Source organism: Penicillium verhagenii, assembly GCF_028828195.1.
Source record: "Penicillium verhagenii strain IBT 33310 chromosome Unknown utg000002l_segment0_segment0, whole genome shotgun sequence".
Classification (NCBI taxonomy): domain Eukaryota; kingdom Fungi; phylum Ascomycota; class Eurotiomycetes; order Eurotiales; family Aspergillaceae; genus Penicillium; species Penicillium verhagenii.
The window spans coordinates 3,370,110-3,388,615 of record NW_026643166.1 but is presented as its reverse complement, the minus strand read 5'-3'; the positions used below and the strand labels follow the sequence as shown (position 1 = coordinate 3,388,615).

General features: G+C 46.8%; 9 protein-coding genes across 9 annotated transcripts; 4 read left to right on the top strand and 5 right to left on the bottom strand.

Moving 5' to 3' along the window:
* Positions 1 to 469: 469 nt before the first annotated feature.
* N7466_001240 (uncharacterized protein) lies at positions 470 to 2,267 on the top strand (the record flags this gene model as incomplete). Its single annotated transcript, XM_057160638.1, has 3 exons — positions 470 to 790; positions 863 to 1,215; positions 1,268 to 2,267. The coding sequence occupies 3 exons, from the start codon at positions 470 to 472 to the stop codon at positions 2,265 to 2,267; spliced, it is 1,674 nt and encodes a 557-aa protein (XP_057026886.1).
* Positions 2,268 to 2,534: 267 nt separating this feature from the next.
* On the bottom strand, positions 2,535 to 4,606 carry N7466_001239 (GMC family oxidoreductase; the record flags this gene model as incomplete). Its single annotated transcript, XM_057160637.1, has 6 exons — positions 2,535 to 2,767; positions 2,835 to 3,438; positions 3,495 to 4,031; positions 4,114 to 4,330; positions 4,384 to 4,503; positions 4,563 to 4,606. The coding sequence occupies 6 exons, from the start codon at positions 4,604 to 4,606 to the stop codon at positions 2,535 to 2,537; spliced, it is 1,755 nt and encodes a 584-aa protein (XP_057026885.1).
* Positions 4,607 to 5,210: 604 nt separating this feature from the next.
* On the bottom strand, positions 5,211 to 6,653 carry N7466_001238 (putative CUE domain protein; the record flags this gene model as incomplete). The annotated part of the gene is made up of 1 exon (XM_057160636.1): positions 5,211 to 6,653. The coding sequence occupies one exon, from the start codon at positions 6,651 to 6,653 to the stop codon at positions 5,211 to 5,213; it is 1,443 nt and encodes a 480-aa protein (XP_057026884.1).
* Positions 6,654 to 6,945: 292 nt separating this feature from the next.
* Positions 6,946 to 7,698, bottom strand: N7466_001237 (uncharacterized protein; the record flags this gene model as incomplete). Its single annotated transcript, XM_057160635.1, has 1 exon — positions 6,946 to 7,698. One exon carries the CDS (start codon positions 7,696 to 7,698, stop codon positions 6,946 to 6,948), a length of 753 nt encoding a protein of 250 aa, XP_057026883.1.
* Positions 7,699 to 8,351: 653 nt separating this feature from the next.
* N7466_001236 (L-cysteine desulfhydrase-like protein lolT1) lies at positions 8,352 to 9,824 on the bottom strand (the record flags this gene model as incomplete). The annotated part of the gene is made up of 3 exons (XM_057160634.1): positions 8,352 to 9,027; positions 9,088 to 9,679; positions 9,737 to 9,824. The coding sequence occupies 3 exons, from the start codon at positions 9,822 to 9,824 to the stop codon at positions 8,352 to 8,354; spliced, it is 1,356 nt and encodes a 451-aa protein (XP_057026882.1).
* A 1,019-nt stretch (positions 9,825 to 10,843) lies between these two features.
* On the top strand, positions 10,844 to 11,968 carry pex7 (putative peroxisome biosynthesis protein (Peroxine-7); the record flags this gene model as incomplete). The annotated part of the gene is made up of 2 exons (XM_057160633.1): positions 10,844 to 11,007; positions 11,098 to 11,968. 2 exons carry the CDS (start codon positions 10,844 to 10,846, stop codon positions 11,966 to 11,968), a joined length of 1,035 nt encoding a protein of 344 aa, XP_057026881.1.
* A 1,107-nt stretch (positions 11,969 to 13,075) lies between these two features.
* On the top strand, positions 13,076 to 14,295 carry N7466_001234 (TauD/TfdA dioxygenase family protein; the record flags this gene model as incomplete). The annotated part of the gene is made up of 3 exons (XM_057160632.1): positions 13,076 to 13,298; positions 13,353 to 14,069; positions 14,138 to 14,295. Coding segments are annotated over 3 exons (1,098 nt in total), but the record flags the coding sequence as incomplete, so codon positions are not given.
* A 409-nt stretch (positions 14,296 to 14,704) lies between these two features.
* On the bottom strand, positions 14,705 to 15,520 carry N7466_001233 (DUF1014 domain protein; the record flags this gene model as incomplete). Its single annotated transcript, XM_057160631.1, has 3 exons — positions 14,705 to 15,209; positions 15,282 to 15,382; positions 15,464 to 15,520. The coding sequence occupies 3 exons, from the start codon at positions 15,518 to 15,520 to the stop codon at positions 14,705 to 14,707; spliced, it is 663 nt and encodes a 220-aa protein (XP_057026879.1).
* A 666-nt stretch (positions 15,521 to 16,186) lies between these two features.
* N7466_001232 (GPI-anchored transamidase) lies at positions 16,187 to 17,374 on the top strand (the record flags this gene model as incomplete). The annotated part of the gene is made up of 1 exon (XM_057160630.1): positions 16,187 to 17,374. The coding sequence occupies one exon, from the start codon at positions 16,187 to 16,189 to the stop codon at positions 17,372 to 17,374; it is 1,188 nt and encodes a 395-aa protein (XP_057026878.1).
* Positions 17,375 to 18,506: the final 1,132 nt, after the last annotated feature.

Sequence of the window (18,506 nt, the reverse complement as noted above, 5' to 3'; positions counted from 1 at the left end):
GCTAGATAATGCTACGGTGGACTCGGTCAAAGAGAAGATGAAGTCGGTGGTGGATGTACATATGGAACAATGATTCGTGCTTGCCTTAATATACCCCCCCCTTTTTTTTTTCTTACTTGCCGCTGCATCATTCCTGCCGAATATGAATATACTGACGGCAAACATCAAAAGCTTTGGTCCTTTTTTGATCCTCATAATTGCTTACTTTTAACCAAGATGGCCAATATTTTATCCCTTGATTTCAAAAGCTCTGCATTGCTTATTGCATTGGTACTTGTTCCTATTGTCATCCTCTTTTGTGCCGTGGCCTTGATTCTCGCCTGTTCAGAGTACAGATTCACCCGGCCTGAGTGGCTCCTACGACTGTGTCGCTCTCGTGAACACCGAGGAAAAAAGAAAAGGCTTCGATCTGATTTGGAAAGCTCCGTTGGGAATCGGGAGACTGAAAACTCCGACGGGGCACTCGAATATGAACCGCCCGTCAGTAGTATCGAGCAGTTTTAGGGGATTTGTGACCAAAGAGGCTTCTGAGACACCCACAACCAAGAGATACGGCGTCTCACGAAGTCACAATAACAGCTCATCTTCGTCTTACCCTCGAATTCCCCGCCGAAGCTCATCACTCACTGCAAGCGTCACTGATGGGTGTTGTGAACCAGCATCCTCTACTAGAACACCTTCCCTCAGCGACAGTAATTACCAAATCCAAGTCTTGAAAGTCCGCCGGCCTGGGCGACCTGATATAAACAGCTCAAAAATCTACTGTTTGGAGGATCCGTTCCTGGAAAAAGTGACTGAACCCCAGCCGCCTTTCCCGGGTTTGCTTTGGTTTCCTTTGGTTTGCTAATTGATTGACTACTAGACCCCTAGACCCGCAAACAATTCCCAGAGGCACTTCGCGGCAAACCCCCAAGTACTTATACGTTGGAGTTCCGGTTCTTGGAACGCATCGCGTCCGTATCAACCGTCTGAGCTTGGGGGCTCTCGTGCTGACTCCAAGCCCGATATGGATCCAACTTCCCATCCTTTACTACGACCTATGGACCTTCCCATCGCATGCGTGAAAGTGAGAGCATCGACCAGCTTGAGTTACATTGGCAAAGAGCCGACATCCTTATGGGCTACGGTGTATATCTCAGGCGATGTTAGTCCCATGCTCTCCCCGGGAGCCTCCAGTATTGCTCCTTTGGACATAATCATCCTCCTTGACGCTCTGTAAGTTCCTCCCGCCTGGCAAACCGATGAAAACTAATGTTTTCATTCACAGGCAACAGCCATCTTCCGAATTCCTATCACAAATCAACCTTGCCTCATTTGTCCTCGCCAACCACATAACACACCGTCATGACAGGATTGCATTGGCATATGTAGACGGGCGATCCAATCAAGGGTTCGAGGTTTTACTTCCATTAGGATTCCACTCCATTGAAGCTATTCGATCTGCACTGAAATCTTTCTCCCGGTTTGCTAGCAAGCACAAAGTCAGTTTTGAGCTTGGAGATGTCTTCCACCGGGTGTCTTGCATACTTTTACGGTCACCCCGCAACGCATTTCCCCATTTGTTCTTTGTCTCTGCAACACCACCGGACCATCTTGAGATATCCAATATTGACCACGCGATCGGTTTCCATACCATAACTCCCCACCCGTCTCTACCACTAGACAAGGACAATCCGTCGTACCCGTCTGGTTGGCATATATCTTACACAGTCGGCGCTTCTGACACGGGTCCCCGAGAAACTCATTTTATACGCAGGATTTCCAGAGTCATCCAACAAATTCGCACTGGAATACGCGCTGGCTCCATCGATGATTTAAAAATATCCATCGCCCCTGGATACGGATGTGAAATTCAATCAGCCTTTGAGAGCATCAACCTCAAGTCTCTTCGACCTGGAGAGACGTGGAGCATCCCAGTACATATTTGCGTACCAAACGCTGCATTAAGGCGAAAATCACAAATTGCACAAACTGGTTCTTCCTCAGAACACCCTTTAATCTACGACATGATGAGTCGTCTCGATTGTCTGCTTCAAGATTTTACGTCAAATGAGATCATCCAGCCCCTTCTGAAAGCACACGTAGAGTACCGCCATTCATTGTTACCCGAGCCCAGCACAGTCCACGTGGACTCTCACCTTACTATTATCCGACGAATCGAGGTTGACATGGGTGCGTCTGAAGGCTCTGTGAGGGGGAGCATGGAAGGCAGTGCACAATACAGTGACTACAGTCTTAGTATGGGCTCTTTGTCGGATCTGAGCTAAACTTTCATGGGTTTTTTTTTCATCGACAACAACATCATTACCAGTTTCGTTTCCCGGAAGGTTGGCTGTATATCCTGCTCTAATGTAGCTCGTCTAGCTACAAGATAACTTTTTTTTCAATTGCATTCAAATGTTCAAAGCTCCGAATTTCATTAAATCAAAATGGTAAAAACAACACTTGCCACCTTTCTGTGAGAACCTGATTGCCATGGTCCAGTCACTCAGTCTGCACGATCTTCTCCATTCGCTCAAATCAATGACGCCACATTAAATACGAGAGTAGACATTTCCTGCCTGGCGCCATGTCTCCTTGATGAGATCCGCACACTTCTCCCCAATACCATAAGCAGGCATCTGAGTATGGCCACCATGCAAAGTCGGCATAACGCTAGTGTCAGCCACACGCAAACCAGTCACACCACGAACTTGCAATTTCTCATCCAAAACAGCCATGGGATTCCCCTCTTGTCCCATTGCACACGTACCCGAAGCATGGTAACCTTTTCAGCGCAAGTCAGCCACCCACAAGCAAAAACACGTATGATTAGATTCCAAGAATTCACTTACAGGTAGTCGCATGTTCTTTCACATACGGGATCCACTCTTCCCTCGTCTTATAGGTATGGTGCTTCAAATCAGATGGCCAAGACCCCTTGACAATATCTTTTGTCCCGGTACCATTCATAACCACCTCATTACCGAACCGACATGCCTCACTCAGAACCAGCATATCCAACGGATCGTCCAAGTAGTTACAATCAACAACAGGATTCTCCAATGGATCGGCCGACGTCAACGTCACTGATCCGCGAGACTTTGGAGCAAAAAGTTCGGCGATCATCGAGAAGGCATGCTGGTGATTGACCGGGAATTGGTCGTATTGCTTCGGACCGCCATAGCACTCTGTAGTGAAGAATTCGATATTCGGCTGGTTCGGGGCAAGTCCCATTGGATCGCGACCTGGAAGACGTGGCGCGTTTTTCCAGAGGGGTTCGTCCTTGAGTCGCTCGTCCATTCTGGCGAAGGCAAAGATCCCAAAAGGAAATGTGGACAAGAAGCCTGTTTTCTTTTCTTTCCAGAGTTGGTAAGTGTGTTCAAAGTTATCATCATGGTATACAGCATAGTCATTTGTTAGACCTGCTTTCTCGGTTTCGTAGAACATGAAGACGATCTAGTTTGGTCAGCCTGATCCAAGAATTGGGTTTCATTTCCCGCTTGAATACGTACCAGGTGGTCCATGAGGTTCTTCCCAACGCCGGGCGAGTTCACTACGACCGGGATACAATGCTTCTCAAGTTCCTCCTTGGGGCCGATACCCGAGCGCAGCAAGACTGCAGGGCTACAGTATGCGCCTCCAGAGATGATGATTTCTTTTCGGGCAAAAAATGTTTTGGAAGTGCCATCGTCCACCTTGGTGATTACGCCGGACGCCCGAGATTGTCCGTCTTGCTCCTTGAAAACGACTTTGTCTACAGTCGTACCGGTGATGATTGTTATGTTGTTACGGTGATTTTTCTTGGTCACAAAATCGGCACCTGTTGTTCGAATCCCTTCATACACCGTGCGAGGTACATGGCCACACCCCTGTGCAACATCGCCAGTACTGAACATGTCGTGATGTAGGGGCATTCCCTGTGACTCCAATGACTGAAGTATTAAATTGGAGATAGGAGCCAGGTCATGGGGTTCGGTATGCAGTGGACCAGAGTAGCCATGGCTTTCAGGATCGGCTTTGTGCCATGGTTTGGGGTGGAAAGTTTCGGCCTGTGTTCATGAGTTAGGAATCAGGATACTGTCGTTGTTCTATTCAAGGTCTGATTTTGGCCTTTTTTCCCCCAACACGTACCTTTCTCATGTACTTGAAAAATTCCTCTCCGCCCCATCCTTCTAATCCCCAATCATCGTAATCTTGCTTGGAACCACGGATGCAAAGCGTGCCATTGCAGCCACTACATCCGCCGAGGAATCGACCTCGGCTCAATTTAACCTGGCGATTATCCACACCTTTCATCGGCGGAGTGACAAAGTTCCAATCTGTTTCGGAGTCGAAATTGTTCGACCATCTTCTTGCAATCAGTAACAACAATATTGTAGAGGAAGTGGAGACCGTACTCACCCGCCCGCCATTTGTACATTCTCCAAATCTTTACTATGCTGACCAGCCTCAATGAGAAGAATCGTGATCTCTGGGTTCTCTGCAAGGCGAGCTGCGATAACACACCCGGAAGTTCCGCCACTGTATCATGTCAACATTTTAACGGCCATTAGTCTCTTGTCGGTAGGTGATCTACTTACCCGCAGACAATATAGTCATAGCTAGTATCGTTCGGAGCCGTCATCATGAACGAATTGTAGGGAAAACAGCAAAACAGCCAGGGGAAAAAAAAAAAAGAACCAAAAAAAATTGATGCAAATCAATTAAACTAAAATAATTGGTGATCTCTTAAAAGATATGTAGGAATTTACCGATCCACTAAGCCCCTCTCGAGGGTGCTCCTATCGTAGCACCAGAGGGCGGTGGTTATTCCGCCCATCTGGATATAGTAAGAATGAACCGAGGACAAGTAGCTTGAGATTGTCAATGGTAGCTTTTGATTGGATTTGTTCAAATGCAGACAGTTGAGACACTGCGGAATGACCGGTGGCTAACCAAGTACTAGCGCTGGTGCAACTCTATTCCCTTTTCTCGCCAATCAAATCATCTTCAACTTTAATCAATCGTGGAAAGTGGAAAGATCCGCTGTGCATCTCGATTTCGAGCTGGTTTTCTGGGGTCTGGGGAAACTGATTATTGAAGTCCTTTGCTTTTCCCCTCCTTAGTCACTGATGGAATGTTGGATTTTCATTTTCTTCCGGTGTAGCACACGGGGCCGCCACCGGGGAATCTTTCCAATAAATCCCACTTTTGATTCAAGCTAGTCGCTAGGTGCATCACCATGCATATTATTGGGATGACTGAGACGCCGAAAAATTCGCCAAGGCCGGCGCTGCGTCTTGATTTTGCAATTGCTTACGGTCCCACACTGGATCGCCATCGTCGTCGAATTCCGCCCACTGGAAAAATGTGCAACTTTGTTTCCCAGGGGTGGTTCCGGCGTAGCACATCCACATGTATTTCCCCCGATTTTCTTGCTTGCGCTGTGAACATCGCAGGATTGCATGTGTTCCACAGCGACATCGCGGTGTAAATCGAGGGTGGAGGGTATCACGATACCAGCGATAAGTAATATTGATGCGACGGTTACCTGCAATCGGATGCGGGGAGATTGTTTGAGCAGGCGCTATCGCATGCTTCCATTCTTCCTGCATCTCAGCGTGCATTATGAGAAGGGAATTGTGCGGGAGATGAATAGAAATTTGTCCCTGAGCATCTGCACGGGAAGTGGATGTCTTGGAGGATTTGGCTTTTTGATCTTCATGCGTCTCCGTAGATCCATCTTCCCCATCTTCACCCTGCGCGACGATCCGACGAACACGGAATTCTCGTTCCACGCCCAAACTCAAGCTACCTATTACCGGGTGTGGTCCGAGGTAGGTTAGCTCATCCGCATGATATCCCACACTCTCAGTAGGTCCATCGTAGCAGTTCACAAAGGCTGCGTTTGGTCGCCATTGCTTCGATGACTGATATTTCAATTTCTTCCCGTCCGGGTAGACATTATGGATACGTTTTTGGATTTCTTCATTCACGATCTGCTGCACTTTTCGCGATACTGAGCGCAACTCTGGCGTCACTTGTCGCACGTTTGAGCGATAAGTACCACCGTACGTGTATTCTGAGGTTTGCTGTTTGTATTCCTCCGGGGTGGACACATATATGCATGCTGTGTGGGGACTTTGCACTGTGCGGCTGAACATCTGAAATTCGTATCTAGAGAAGTGCTTTGACTCCTCTAGGAGCTCTGACAGAAGAGCCTTTGCTTCATTCGGAGGAAGGAAATTGTGGATGATCGTACAGGGAGTATTGGAAGCGACGTCCTCGGGCGCGTATAGATGCAAAGTCTTTCCTTTCTGAGTGGCCAAAGGCTTCACTTCTCTAATCGGTGCCAGAGATCCATCTTTGGATCTTGTTAGGACGTGGGACGACAAGGAAGTTTGAATCCCGAGAGTTGAGCCCGGAGCGGCTCGTTTCTTCAAAATCACATTTTCTGTTGATTTACTAGATGACAGCGAGGATAAAGCAGCTTCGACAGAGCCATCGCATGAGACTAGGATGTCAAGTAGATCGCTTTGTTTGAACTCTGGGTGAAGCGAGATCAGGATGGCCAGCTTGATATCGGTTGATTCTTCGCTGTCGGGGTTGATTTTCTCAGGAACATGGTGCTCCGGATTCCTCTGCGCTGGCTCCGATCGCTTTGGCTTTTTTCTGGAAAGAAAAGCATCCATGAGAATTAATCTCCCAATCCCATGTCTCGTTTTTCAGTTTCTCAATAACAAATTGACTGGAAATAAATGAAGGCAGAAAGATGATTGATAAGCTGTTGATTAGACGCTTATCAGCACATGACTCACTTCAAACTGACCAATAGGATTACAGTATAGACACATGAATAGTATAACGATGTTCAGTAGATAAACGAAGCAGCAAAATTGGGTAGTAGAATATAGAAAATGTTTTTATTTTATTTTTCATTCACGCATATATTCTTTTAGATGATTGGAACGATATCTCAAGCTTCTAGGAAGGCTTTTGATTGCTCCATTTTCCTTGTCCAAGATATACCCGACCCTCCCGGTAATATTCCACCAAATGCTTCATCTTTCTTATTCCATCAAATACCTCAACAAGAGCAGGTAGTGCCACCATAGCCCAGCCCTGGTATTTCCCATCGGGCGCCCCACCGCCACCATCTTTACTTGAATGTGCAAGGTATGGCTGTTCCCCACATCTCGAATCTGGGAAATTCTCCTCAATCACCTTGACCCAGCACCTGTCCAGATCAAGACTCTTCTTCGCCATCACGCATAGATCAAGCGACGCCTGGAGATTTGACAGAACTTCGTCATCAACCATCAGACAGGCTCGCAATCGGCTCGGTAGATCTGTTGCCGGAATAACCAAGGACACTTTATAGTCATGAAATGCCCGACGAACCCCTTCTTCATCAAGATCATTGTATAAATCGCGTGTGCTGAATATTTTAGAGGAATAGCTTTTTGTCAATTCTTCATGGTCTTTCTCAGAGCCAATGAGTGTCTGACCTAACGATTTGCTCACGGCATCGTTCAAACAGCGCAAGAAAACCGGTAGAAGGTGTTTGTTTTCACGCTTATAGCAGGTTCGATAGACGAGTGGCCCCCAGCTTAAAAGAATAAAGTCGCGTAAGGGACCAGGTGGAAGAGATCGGAGACCTGGGGATGTACCGAGTCGGTAGACTTCCTCTTGGAGAAAATTATCGGCTGGGGAAGTATATAATTCTGCGCCTGACATGACGGGATTCTGATTAAATCTGCGTAGCCTCGAAACAGAATTCAGTCAATGTCTTATCTATTCATTTTGGCATGAAATCGAAGCGGTTGGGGTTTGCAAGAATGGTGGTTTTGGATACAGCCAGTGGAGTTGCAGAACCAAGATGCACATGTGGACTGTGGGGGCGTCATTAACATAAATTAGTAAGTTATTTCCTATAGAACTTCTCACTAGAAACTAAAACATTTGAGAATGTGGGGACCTCGGAAAGATCATGCTTTCAGGGCTTTTTTTCCATTTACTCTTCAAGAGGTGGTCTTTGGTCCAGGAAGTGGTTGACGTCATCCATGGATGTCAATGGATGTGGTAGCTGTAGTAGATATTCACTAAGAGTTCTTCTGGTGACTAGGGATAATGATTCTCTACCCACTAATCTCTCCAGATGGTGTTTCAAATCAACTACAATCAATGGAAAGTCCATTATGGCACATAGAATATCACTCTTACTTTGATGGTTTTTCAGGTAGAAATTTTCTATATCGCAATGGCAGCTGGAAAAGTCTTTCAAAGATATGCTACAATATCGGTTATTCTTCGAGAAACGACAGAGTTAAGACTGGATCTTACTAGTAAGGTTTACGTATAGCACCTACTAGTAGGTACTTGTATCAACTCTAATACTCCTTGCGAGCAACTTCCTCGCACAAGGTACATAGAACATCTTTGAACCACTCGAAATCACTCATTTCCAAATAGACCTGACCACAAATACGAACCCACAACCATGTTCCGTATGGAAAGATAGGAACAAAGGTCTTGTAGTCAGCCATCAACCTTTTCTGCAAGTGCATCGAAACACGGTTCCAATCCTTCGCCAATATTGTGCCCCATGCACCTGGCAAATTTGTCTCATCATCTCCCTGTACATGACCAATAGGCAAGCGCAAAGTGACCATACAACAATCACGCATTTTACTCTTTTCGCCGGGCTTCAGGTTCCTCTCTTGGAGGACTTCCGTGCCGAGAGATTCCGCGAGCATATCTGCCGCGTTGTTGACAAGTTCACGACAATATGTCATGATGGCTTCTTCGCCGCCGCAGACTTCTCGGCGAAATTTCAATGCGGTCGGAATGCAGGTGTTTTGGGTGTCATCACTTGTTCCTGAGCCATGTGAAAATAATTCTTCAAACAGTGTGTTCGGGGAAAGAGAGCTTTTGCGAAGCGAAAAGGCTTCCGCGGGTGTTGATACCGGAATAAAGCCCCAGGATGTGGGCAGGAGTGTGCGGATATAAGGCTGATTGCGCTTGGGGCAGTACATCAGAGAGCAGGGGCGAGGGGCGTAGAGCCATCTGGTGAAGTGTTAGATGTAGGAATGGGAACATTTTCATACGCCAAGGAGGAATACTTACTTGTTGCAGTTTGTTATGAAGAAATCGGGCTGAAGCTGCTGCATGTCAAGAGGAATCATCCCAATTCCATGAGCTCCATCGACTATACTAAGAATACCCTCCTCACGGCAGATAGCAGTAAGTCGCTCGAATGGAAAGCGGAAAGTAGGTCTGCTGATGATTGTTCCGTAGAGAGCGGCGCGTACATTGAGACCGTCAGCTCGGGCCTGTTGAATAGTCTCGCGGAATCGGCGTTCCAATTCATCTTCGTCAATAGGAAATTCGAAAGAAACTTTGCGCGCCTGTAAAGGAGTGTGTTCCTCCAGGGAGGTGACACAGTTCTCCAGGGCCCCATAAAGACCATCGAACTGGATCAGAGAGTCATTTTCCTTGAAATGGAGGTTATAGAGCGCGATGCATATTCCAGTTGTCGTGTTTTTCACAAAGACACATTCATCTGATGGTGCATTAATGATCTTCGCAGCCTCTGCCTTTGATCTATACACGAGTTCGGTATTTGTGAACCGAAAGTAAGGGTCCGGTCGTTGCTCGCAGCGATCCAGTAACTCAATTCGTTTCTCTTGAACTACTCTAGGAATTGCCCCAAGAGAACCTAATAGTCACGTTTAAATCTCAGCAAATGTTGTATTTGACCAAAAGCCCGACTGACCATTGTTAATTGGATGGTAATCCGAGGAGAACGTCCAATGCTCCCTCATGGGCTTTCCAAAGGGCGTGGGTGTATTTTCAATGGTCATGATTATGGATAGAAGTTAGAACAGCTTATATCGACTTTGATTTTAGTCGGAGACGTCCTGCGCTTCACAAAAAATGTAGTCGGATATACAAAGAAAAACTTAATCCACAGATGGATCTACATTTATAAAAGAGCTGAGAAGTTGACAGATATGAGACCTGACAATCCAGAGTTGGAATATATGGGTCGCCACACTGGGGCCCCCATTTGGGGCCCCCCAAGCCCTGATTTCCTATAAGAGCTAGCCCCCAAGGCTGAACTAGGTATTAGCCGGGTATGAATTATTCAAATGCTGTGATGGCAAGAGAGTAACATAGTATGCACATGTGATCGATACCTACTAGGGAACTGGAGTTCCTCGGGTTCACTGATCAACCTTGGAAGGAGTTTCCCTCATTCAGTATTTTTCGAGTGATCTCTTCACAGTTCATGTCAGCGACGCTGCTTTTATTATTTCTAGAAGCCAATCTCAAAAATACGAGTCTATATTTAAATTAGCTGCAGATTCCTCGTGCCAAAGATAGATGCTTTCACCCGAAATTCTTGGAACATGCTGGGGCGTGCAGCCCTTAACGTTGGTCTCATCCATCCATGCGGTAGGTGTTCTTCAGGTGCCCCTTTCCCATTTCTTGACAAATAATCCTCATCGCCAACCTTGGAAGCCGTCTAGCTCAGTAGAGTGTTGATTAGTAGATTTGTGATGGGTCAAGAGTCAAGAGTCAAAGCTCAACTTTGAAGAAAGTCATTCTAGATGTAATTCACTACACCGCCTAGATTGTACCTGATAAGCACGATAACGCCAACCTCGGTCCAGCGCATTGGATTCTCCCCGCAATTTGTTCCGTCATTTGATTCCTTTCTCAATAACGCGTCCTAACATTGGATAGTTATCACCTGGTTCTTTCTTATTCCCAAGACAAGCAGAATTGCTGTCATATTTACCATCTGTTCTTGATTTATTGCCTTTTATCTGGTCTTTCTCTTTCCGAGTGATCGGGCTCGCCCGGTCGGCCCCTCATTATGCTTCAGTTTCGCACACAGGGCTTCAACGGGACAGCCGTGAAGTACTCACCATTTTTCGACAGCCGTTTGGCAGTTGCCAGCTCTGCAAATTATGGCCTGGTTGGGAATGGCCGGCTCTGGATTCTTGAATTAACGGCTGATGGGATTAAGCCCATGAAATGGTGAGGAATACATACTCCGGCAGACGTCTGCTCTCAACCCTCGATTTGTTGGCAATAGAAACTAATAATTTGACACTTGTTTACAACCAGGTTTCCCACGCAAGATGCCCTTTATGATCTGGCATGGTCGGAAATCCATGAGAATCAAGTCATCGCAGCGTCCGGTGATGGTAGCATCAAGCTGTTTGACTGTACAACAAACGAGCACTTCCCTATCCAGCAATGGAAAGAACACAATCGCGAGGTATTCAGTGTAAACTGGGGAGCTATTGATAAAGACAAATTTTGTTCCAGCAGTTGGGATGGGACCGTCCGCATTTGGTCACCACATCGTGAACACTCCCTCGTCACTTTGCCCATTCACTCTTGCACCTACTCGGCTACCTGGTCGCCACACAATGCGGACATCCTCTCCTGCGTCTCGAGCGACGGGTTTGTTCGTCTATATGATTTCCGCACTCCAGCGTCTACCGCAAATCACCAAGTCATGAAATTTGCCAATATCGACAATTCCGCAAGTCGAGGTGGAATGCCACCTAGCTCTACCATGCCCGGCGAAATCCTCACCCATGACTGGAACAAATATCGTCCTACAGTCCTTGCAGCAGCTGGTGTTGACTCTTCGATCCGCGTATTCGACATTCGAACTGGCGGGCAAGGCGCTACGACAACCATGGTAGGCCACAACTATGCAGTCAAAAAAGTGGCTTGGTCACCGCACCTTTCCAGTGTGCTACTGAGTGCGAGCTATGATATGACCTGCCGTGTATGGAGTGATGGATCGGATGTGCCAACTACGCATGTGGGCCCGACCATGGGGAGAGAACTGGGCCGGATGGCCAGGCATACCGAGTTTGCAACAGGTATCGACTGGTGTCTGTTCGGAAACGAGGGCTGGTGTGCAAGCGTTGGCTGGGATGAGAATTTGTTTGTGTGGGATGTGCGAGGCTCAATGACCTGAATGACTTCTCCCTGTTTCTGCCGAACAAGGCAGTACTATATTATCTTTATCATGTACCTGATAGCCCACGGGCTTATCGCATTGCTATTCAAAGGCCAGTCGAGGTTTTATCGCCTTTTCTGGCATACATATATAAATTTTTCAAAATACATGTTGAAACTACTAATCCTTTTTTCAGACATCTGAGGCCCAGTTCCACTATTCCAAGTGACCAGTCCTTGAATCTTGAAAGGTTGCCCAAGATGATGAACTTTTTAGTAGCACAGCCTCCGATTACTAGCCACTCTCAAGTGCTCTGTTCTCGACTGGATACGTTGGACAAATTTTCTCATATCCATAGCACAGGGTTGGCAGGCGGGGGTGAAAAGCACAAGAGACAACTGGACATTTGTTTATACCATTTGGGGTTTTCCAGCTATTTGATCTAGACAAAGGATCACTACTAGTTACTACTGACTTGGTGGGTCCATGGAGATTATGTACTTGTACTTGGGTGTGTGGCGATGAGCCGAAAGTTCGGCTACAGTACACCCTCCAGTGTACATATGTGATTTGGAGCCACGATTTCGTCATCAACTTCCACTCAGAAAGTCCCATAACCCATAACCCATACGGTAATCTAAGATTTTCGCGTTTATCTTGATTCTTTAGACGCCTTAGCTTCCTTCAAACCCACAAGATCACCTCCTGTTCTGTAACTGATCCATAACATGCACATGTGTATGAAATTACCTTGCATGTGTCTTTGGCGTAACGTGGCAGGCACACTAGCACTTGAGCACTTGTAACCCCGCATTGAAAGATGAGTTACATGGAAATCTTCTTTTCAAGATCCAAGCCCAATCAAATAAAAGATAATGTGTTCAACCTTTCTTTTGCCCCGCATATTTTGGTTATCGGCCCATCGGCAACTATGAGACAGGTTGGAAGTTGGGGAAATGCGTAAATTGCACAACCAATGGCGTGATCTATAATCCCGAAGAATCGGGACTGCATGTGTATCACTATGTACTACTTATCAATCAGCAGATTATTATAAAAGCCCTTGTGCTCAGCTTGATTGCCGTTTTTTTTTTTCAATTGAAGTAGTTCACACTACCTTGCAAGTGCACCATGGCTCCTCTTATTGATGAATCGCTTCCGATACACCCTGCACCCAACAAGACGCAGCAATATCCAGCACCTCTCAAGCCCAGTGGCGCATTGGATCAACATGAATTCGAGGAAACGACTCCGGTGATTGGCCGTGAATTCCCTAACGTCAACATTGTCGATGACATCTTGAATGCCCCCAATGCAGACGAGCTTGTGCGAGACCTTGCTATCACAAGTATGTGCTCACACAAAACCTCATCTAAAAATATATACTAATCTTCACTACCAGTCTCACAACGCGGTGTTGTCTTCTTCCGCGCCCAAAACAATCTCACCGATACCCTCCAGAAGCAATTGGTACACAAACTAGGCCAAGCAGCCGGAAAACCTGCCGAATCAACCCTCCATATTCATCCTGTACTAAACAACACCAATGAATTTGGTGTTGACGATGCTCAAGTCAGCACTATTAGCTCTTTATCCCGCAAGAAGATGCATCGCCACAACCAACAGCGCAACAGACGGCGCTACGACTCGGCACAGTGGCACTCAGACATCCAATTTGAGCCCGCACCAGCAGACTACACCTCTTTACGACTAACCCAGCTTCCCAAGACGGGTGGTGATACCCTCTGGGCGTCTGGCTACGAGATGTACGACCGATTCTCGAAGCCATACCAGAAGTTCTTTGAGACTCTCACCGCAACTTATATTGGCGACGGCTTTATTAAAGCTGCCGATGCCGATCCTGAGAATATCCGTGTCTATACCGAGGCTCGCGGTAACCCGCTTAATGTCGGGAGGGATCTATCCACTGTTCATCCTATTGTGCGGACGAACCCCGTTACTGGCTGGAAGAGCATCTATGCCGTTGGACCTTTTCCCAAGTATATCAATGAACTGAATCCAGAAGAATCGGATGAGTTGCTGAAGAAGTTCTATAACACCATTCTTGAGAACCATGACCTTACAGTGCGGTTTAAGTGGAGACATGAGAACGATATTGGTAAGTCAGATCTTTGTTTGTGGACCCTCCAACGTTTTGGGGTGGTGTTGTTAATATTTGTATTACAGCTATCTGGGATAACCGCTCCGCTTTCCACACTGCTACTTTTGACTACGAAGGACTTGGAGAGCGATTTGGTCACCGTGCCGTTGGTATTGGTGAGAAGCCTTACCTTGATCCCAACAGCAAGTCAAGAACCGAGGCTCTGGCTACCGAGGGTGTTTAAATTACCAGATAGTATGTAGGTAGATGACCTAGCCGTTATTCTACAGAAGTATAGTAGGCACAATCAATTCCTAAATCATTACTTTCGCGATTATGCATCAAGGTCATTTTATTTCGTAATTTTATGTCCACGTGTATCACGCTAAGGATGCCTAAAACATACATCAAGCTCTTCCTCTCACGTTTTGTCTGTCATGCATGACTGTGTCTGCTCAAACAGTGCCTTGGATTCGGATTGCTGCTGGTGCAACTGCTTCTTTTTACCCACCAGTCATGTGCCTCGACATCGTACACGTCGGATTGGCAGCGTGACCAAGTACATAACGCAGTCGCGCAATCTTGAATCGCCGCAGCGAACTTGGTATATCGGATAAGAACTTCGTTTTGGATGAATAATATATTCGGCCACTTTATTTGGCAAGTCTGCGCTCGGTCTTGGTCCGCTCCTGTTCTCTGACCGCAGCGATCTCCTCCTTGGAGGCATTGATGGCAACGTGAACTTGGTTGAAGGGGTTGTCCTCGTGCTTCTCGAATTCCTTGCGGCAGAGATCCATACGCTGCTGTCGTCGCAAACCAGGGTTTTCCTCCTCAATCTCGGGGAGTCTGCGGGCCTCGAATGCAGCGTATGCGGCCTTGAATCGTCGCTCGGGGTGGCGCTCAACCTTCGTAGTGTCCTTGCTCGTCAGGGATAGAGCATCCAGCGCGTTATCGATACCAGAGGCACTGATGGAGGAGCCCTTCTTAGAGGGATCGTCGTCAAGCTGTGACAGATCCAAACCACGGTTCTTCTTTTGTGCGGTCTTAGCTCCGGCACCCTTGGGCTTGGATGGTGCAGCGGCTTCTTCTTCAGCCATCTGAGCATCACGCTCGGCCTTCTTGCGAGCAGCCTCAGCTTTCTTGGCCTCAGCGTCATCCCTAATGATGAAACAATTTATTAGCCACATATCTCACCAATGACATAGTCACATAGCCCAAAACCCAACATACTTCTTAGCATTGCTCTTTGATCCCTTGGACCATTGCTTCTCTTCTTCGGCGGATTTCTTCTGGTCCTCGGCGGCCTTCTTCTGGGATGCGGCGTCGGCTTTCTATTCCGTTATTCTATTGTTAGCATGTCCTGGCACGTCGGTGGCAGTGATGGCGGGGGCGGGGTCAATGTCAAGACGTACGCGAGCGTTGCCAGCAGCCTTTTTGGAGTTCTCTCCAACTGCTTTCTTGCCACCCATTCTGTTCAAGATTTTATTCCGTGTGAGCGACTTTGTGTATCGATCAAAGGAAATAAAAGAAGGGCGAGTACGAAGAAGAAGAGAAAAAAAAGTGGATGTCTAATCGGTGATCTGATCCGCCTGGTGATTATGCCGATGCCGAAGCAGGCGGTGTCGTCATGACTAATCTATACTTCAGCGTAACTAACTAATAACTAACTATCAATTGATTCTGATTTGACATTTAGAACTTAAGTGCATGCCGGAATATAATAGTACTCCTCTATTTATGGTTTATGAGCTTACTAGCAGTCTACTCATGATATTTCTCAGGCTATAAAGCCCACGCTAAGCCATATTCGTTAATGGTCATACATACTAGTAGTAACTAACGTTAGTCTCTGGGTGCCTGATTATGCAGGTGTCATTTCCCCAATCCGTCGTTTGTCATCCATCATTCAGCTCCATCATCTTGAGATCTATCACCTCCACTTTCCATTTGTCAACATTCCCTCTGGTTCTACAAGTACCAGTAATGACCCTTTTATGATTTAGGGGACTGGAAATTTAGACCTTTTGCCTTTCTATTTCTGCCTTGCGCATTGTCTTTCTATCCAGCTGCACTAGCCCCAGTGGGACCCTCCCTCCTTTCCAGACTATGATTGAGCTTCGACTTTCACCACCACAATGACGTTATTTTCCCACTTTTTGCGGCTCCTGTCGCTACTACTGCTCATCTGTGCAGTGAGCGCTGAGCATACTTCTAACTGGGCGGTACTGGTTTCCACCTCTCGATTCTGGTTCAACTACCGCCATCTCGCAAATGTCCTATCCCTCTACCGAACCGTCAAACGCCTCGGCATTCCCGACTCCCAAATCATTCTCATGCTTCCTGATGATATGGCCTGTAATCCCCGCAATGCATTTCCAGGGACTGTATACAGCAATGCAGACCGCGCAGTCGATCTGTACGGTGACAATATCGAGGTGGACTACAGGGGCTACGAGGTGACGGTGGAGAACTTTATTCGCCTCTTGACCGACCGCCTGGACGAAGATGTCCCGCGCAGCAAGAGACTCGGATCCGACGCGGGTAGCAATGTTCTTGTTTACATGACCGGCCATGGAGGAGACCAGTTCTTGAAGTTCCAGGATGCGGAGGAGATCGGCGCGTGGGACCTGGCCGATGCGTTTGGCCAGATGTGGGAGAAGAAGCGCTACCATGAACTTTTGTTCATGATTGATACTTGTCAGGCCAATACGATGTACACCCATTTCTACTCGCCCAACATCGTCGCAACGGGCTCCAGTGAACTCGACCAGTCTTCTTACTCTCACCATGCGGATAACGACGTCGGGGTCGCGGTCATCGATCGCTGGACCTATTATGTGCTCGAGTTCCTTGAGACCCAAGTAACAAGCGCCAATTCAAAGTTAAACCTAGGGGATCTTTTTGACTCCTATGACGAATCGAAGATCCATTCACAGCCCGGCGTGCGATGGGACTTATTCCCCGGTGGCGAACAAGATGGCCGCCTTCGGACCGTGGTTGATTTCTTCGGCAATGTCCAGAACGTTGAGGTTGAGAATGCGAACTCAACAGATCCCGGTTCCCTCAAGGAAGATCTGGCTGAAATTGCGCGACTGGTGGAAAAGTGGCAGAAGCGCGATGAGGAGTACTCCGCCATTCTTAACAATATGACCGAGCAACAAACCAGTTCGCCTTCTATCCATCTTCCTCGCAAGAAGACTGTTGGGCCAACCCGGATGACTGACGATAGCAGCTGGGGAAAGCGCTTAGTCGGTCTATCTGTGGTGGGAGCGTGCACAGCGATCTGGGTCGCCGGTTCATATCTTGGGCGCTCGGTTGCTTGAGCAAGTTAAACCGCAGCGATTACTAGTTAGCCCGATCCTCTTACTCTCAAATTTTAGCAAGGGTTTATTATGTATATAGCATTTGATTGGAGCTTGGCGTTCAGTGTTATACAAGGCGAGATGCCTTATTCTTGGTTTACAATTACACGACTTTCCTGCCTTTTTTTTTGGCTTACTGAACAAGTACTATTCCATACAATCTTTAATTGAAACCAGCAGGAACTTCCGTCGAGGCTCAACACTTCCCAATTCATGCCCGCGCCATTCCATTATCCGCAACCTTAACTTTAAACTAAAGCTCGCTTTGGAAGAGATCTCCAGTACTTGAGGGCTCTTGGAAATTTTGTAAAAACCAAACTTTGAAAAGAATTGTCAACCTCCAGGGCAGAATATTTACAAAGGTTGAATATTTACCTAGGAACATGCCTAAGTATCTACTAGTGGTGACTCATTTAGTAGTAGGTACTAGGTAGCGACCAACAATTAAACCTTCCAAGAATTATTGATTGCTGCATTTGCCTCAGCAAGGACTCGCTGGTCTAAATAAACTCATAGTTATTGTTACTTGTTTGAAGAGTGCAGTTGACGAACCAATGAGAAATGCGGATCAAGCACCAATGAGGTGGCTTAGAATAGGGCCTCGATTATTGAATGAGTGTCAAGTGGGGGCGCATCACGCGCATATGGGTGGCAGTGTGTCAATGCAGGTGTGAAACTATGACGTGAAAGAACCATTGGTACTTCATTCGATAGAAAATTCAGAGTCGCGATCGGAGAAAGTATTATTCAAGAAACGATTCGACAGAAAATAAGATCATTTGGGCAGTATAGTGGTGTCTTCTATAGATTTGAACCTGGGAAGTAAAGAAAACCACTTAAGCGCGCCGCGCTGCCAGTATGAACATTATATACTGTATATGCAGTAGAATGTTTACTAGTGAATACTATAATTTTCATTCAAGGAGTCTCTTACATGCGGCCAATGTAGGGAATAGAACAGGGAATAATGGGGTAATACTTTGGTATAAAGCAGGGGGAAGTTAATTAAACGAAATAATTCGACTTTGTCTCGGCGACCGATGGAATCCTGTGTGGCACGTGCCTCGACGCGTCGCGCTTTCCTTCCAGCGCA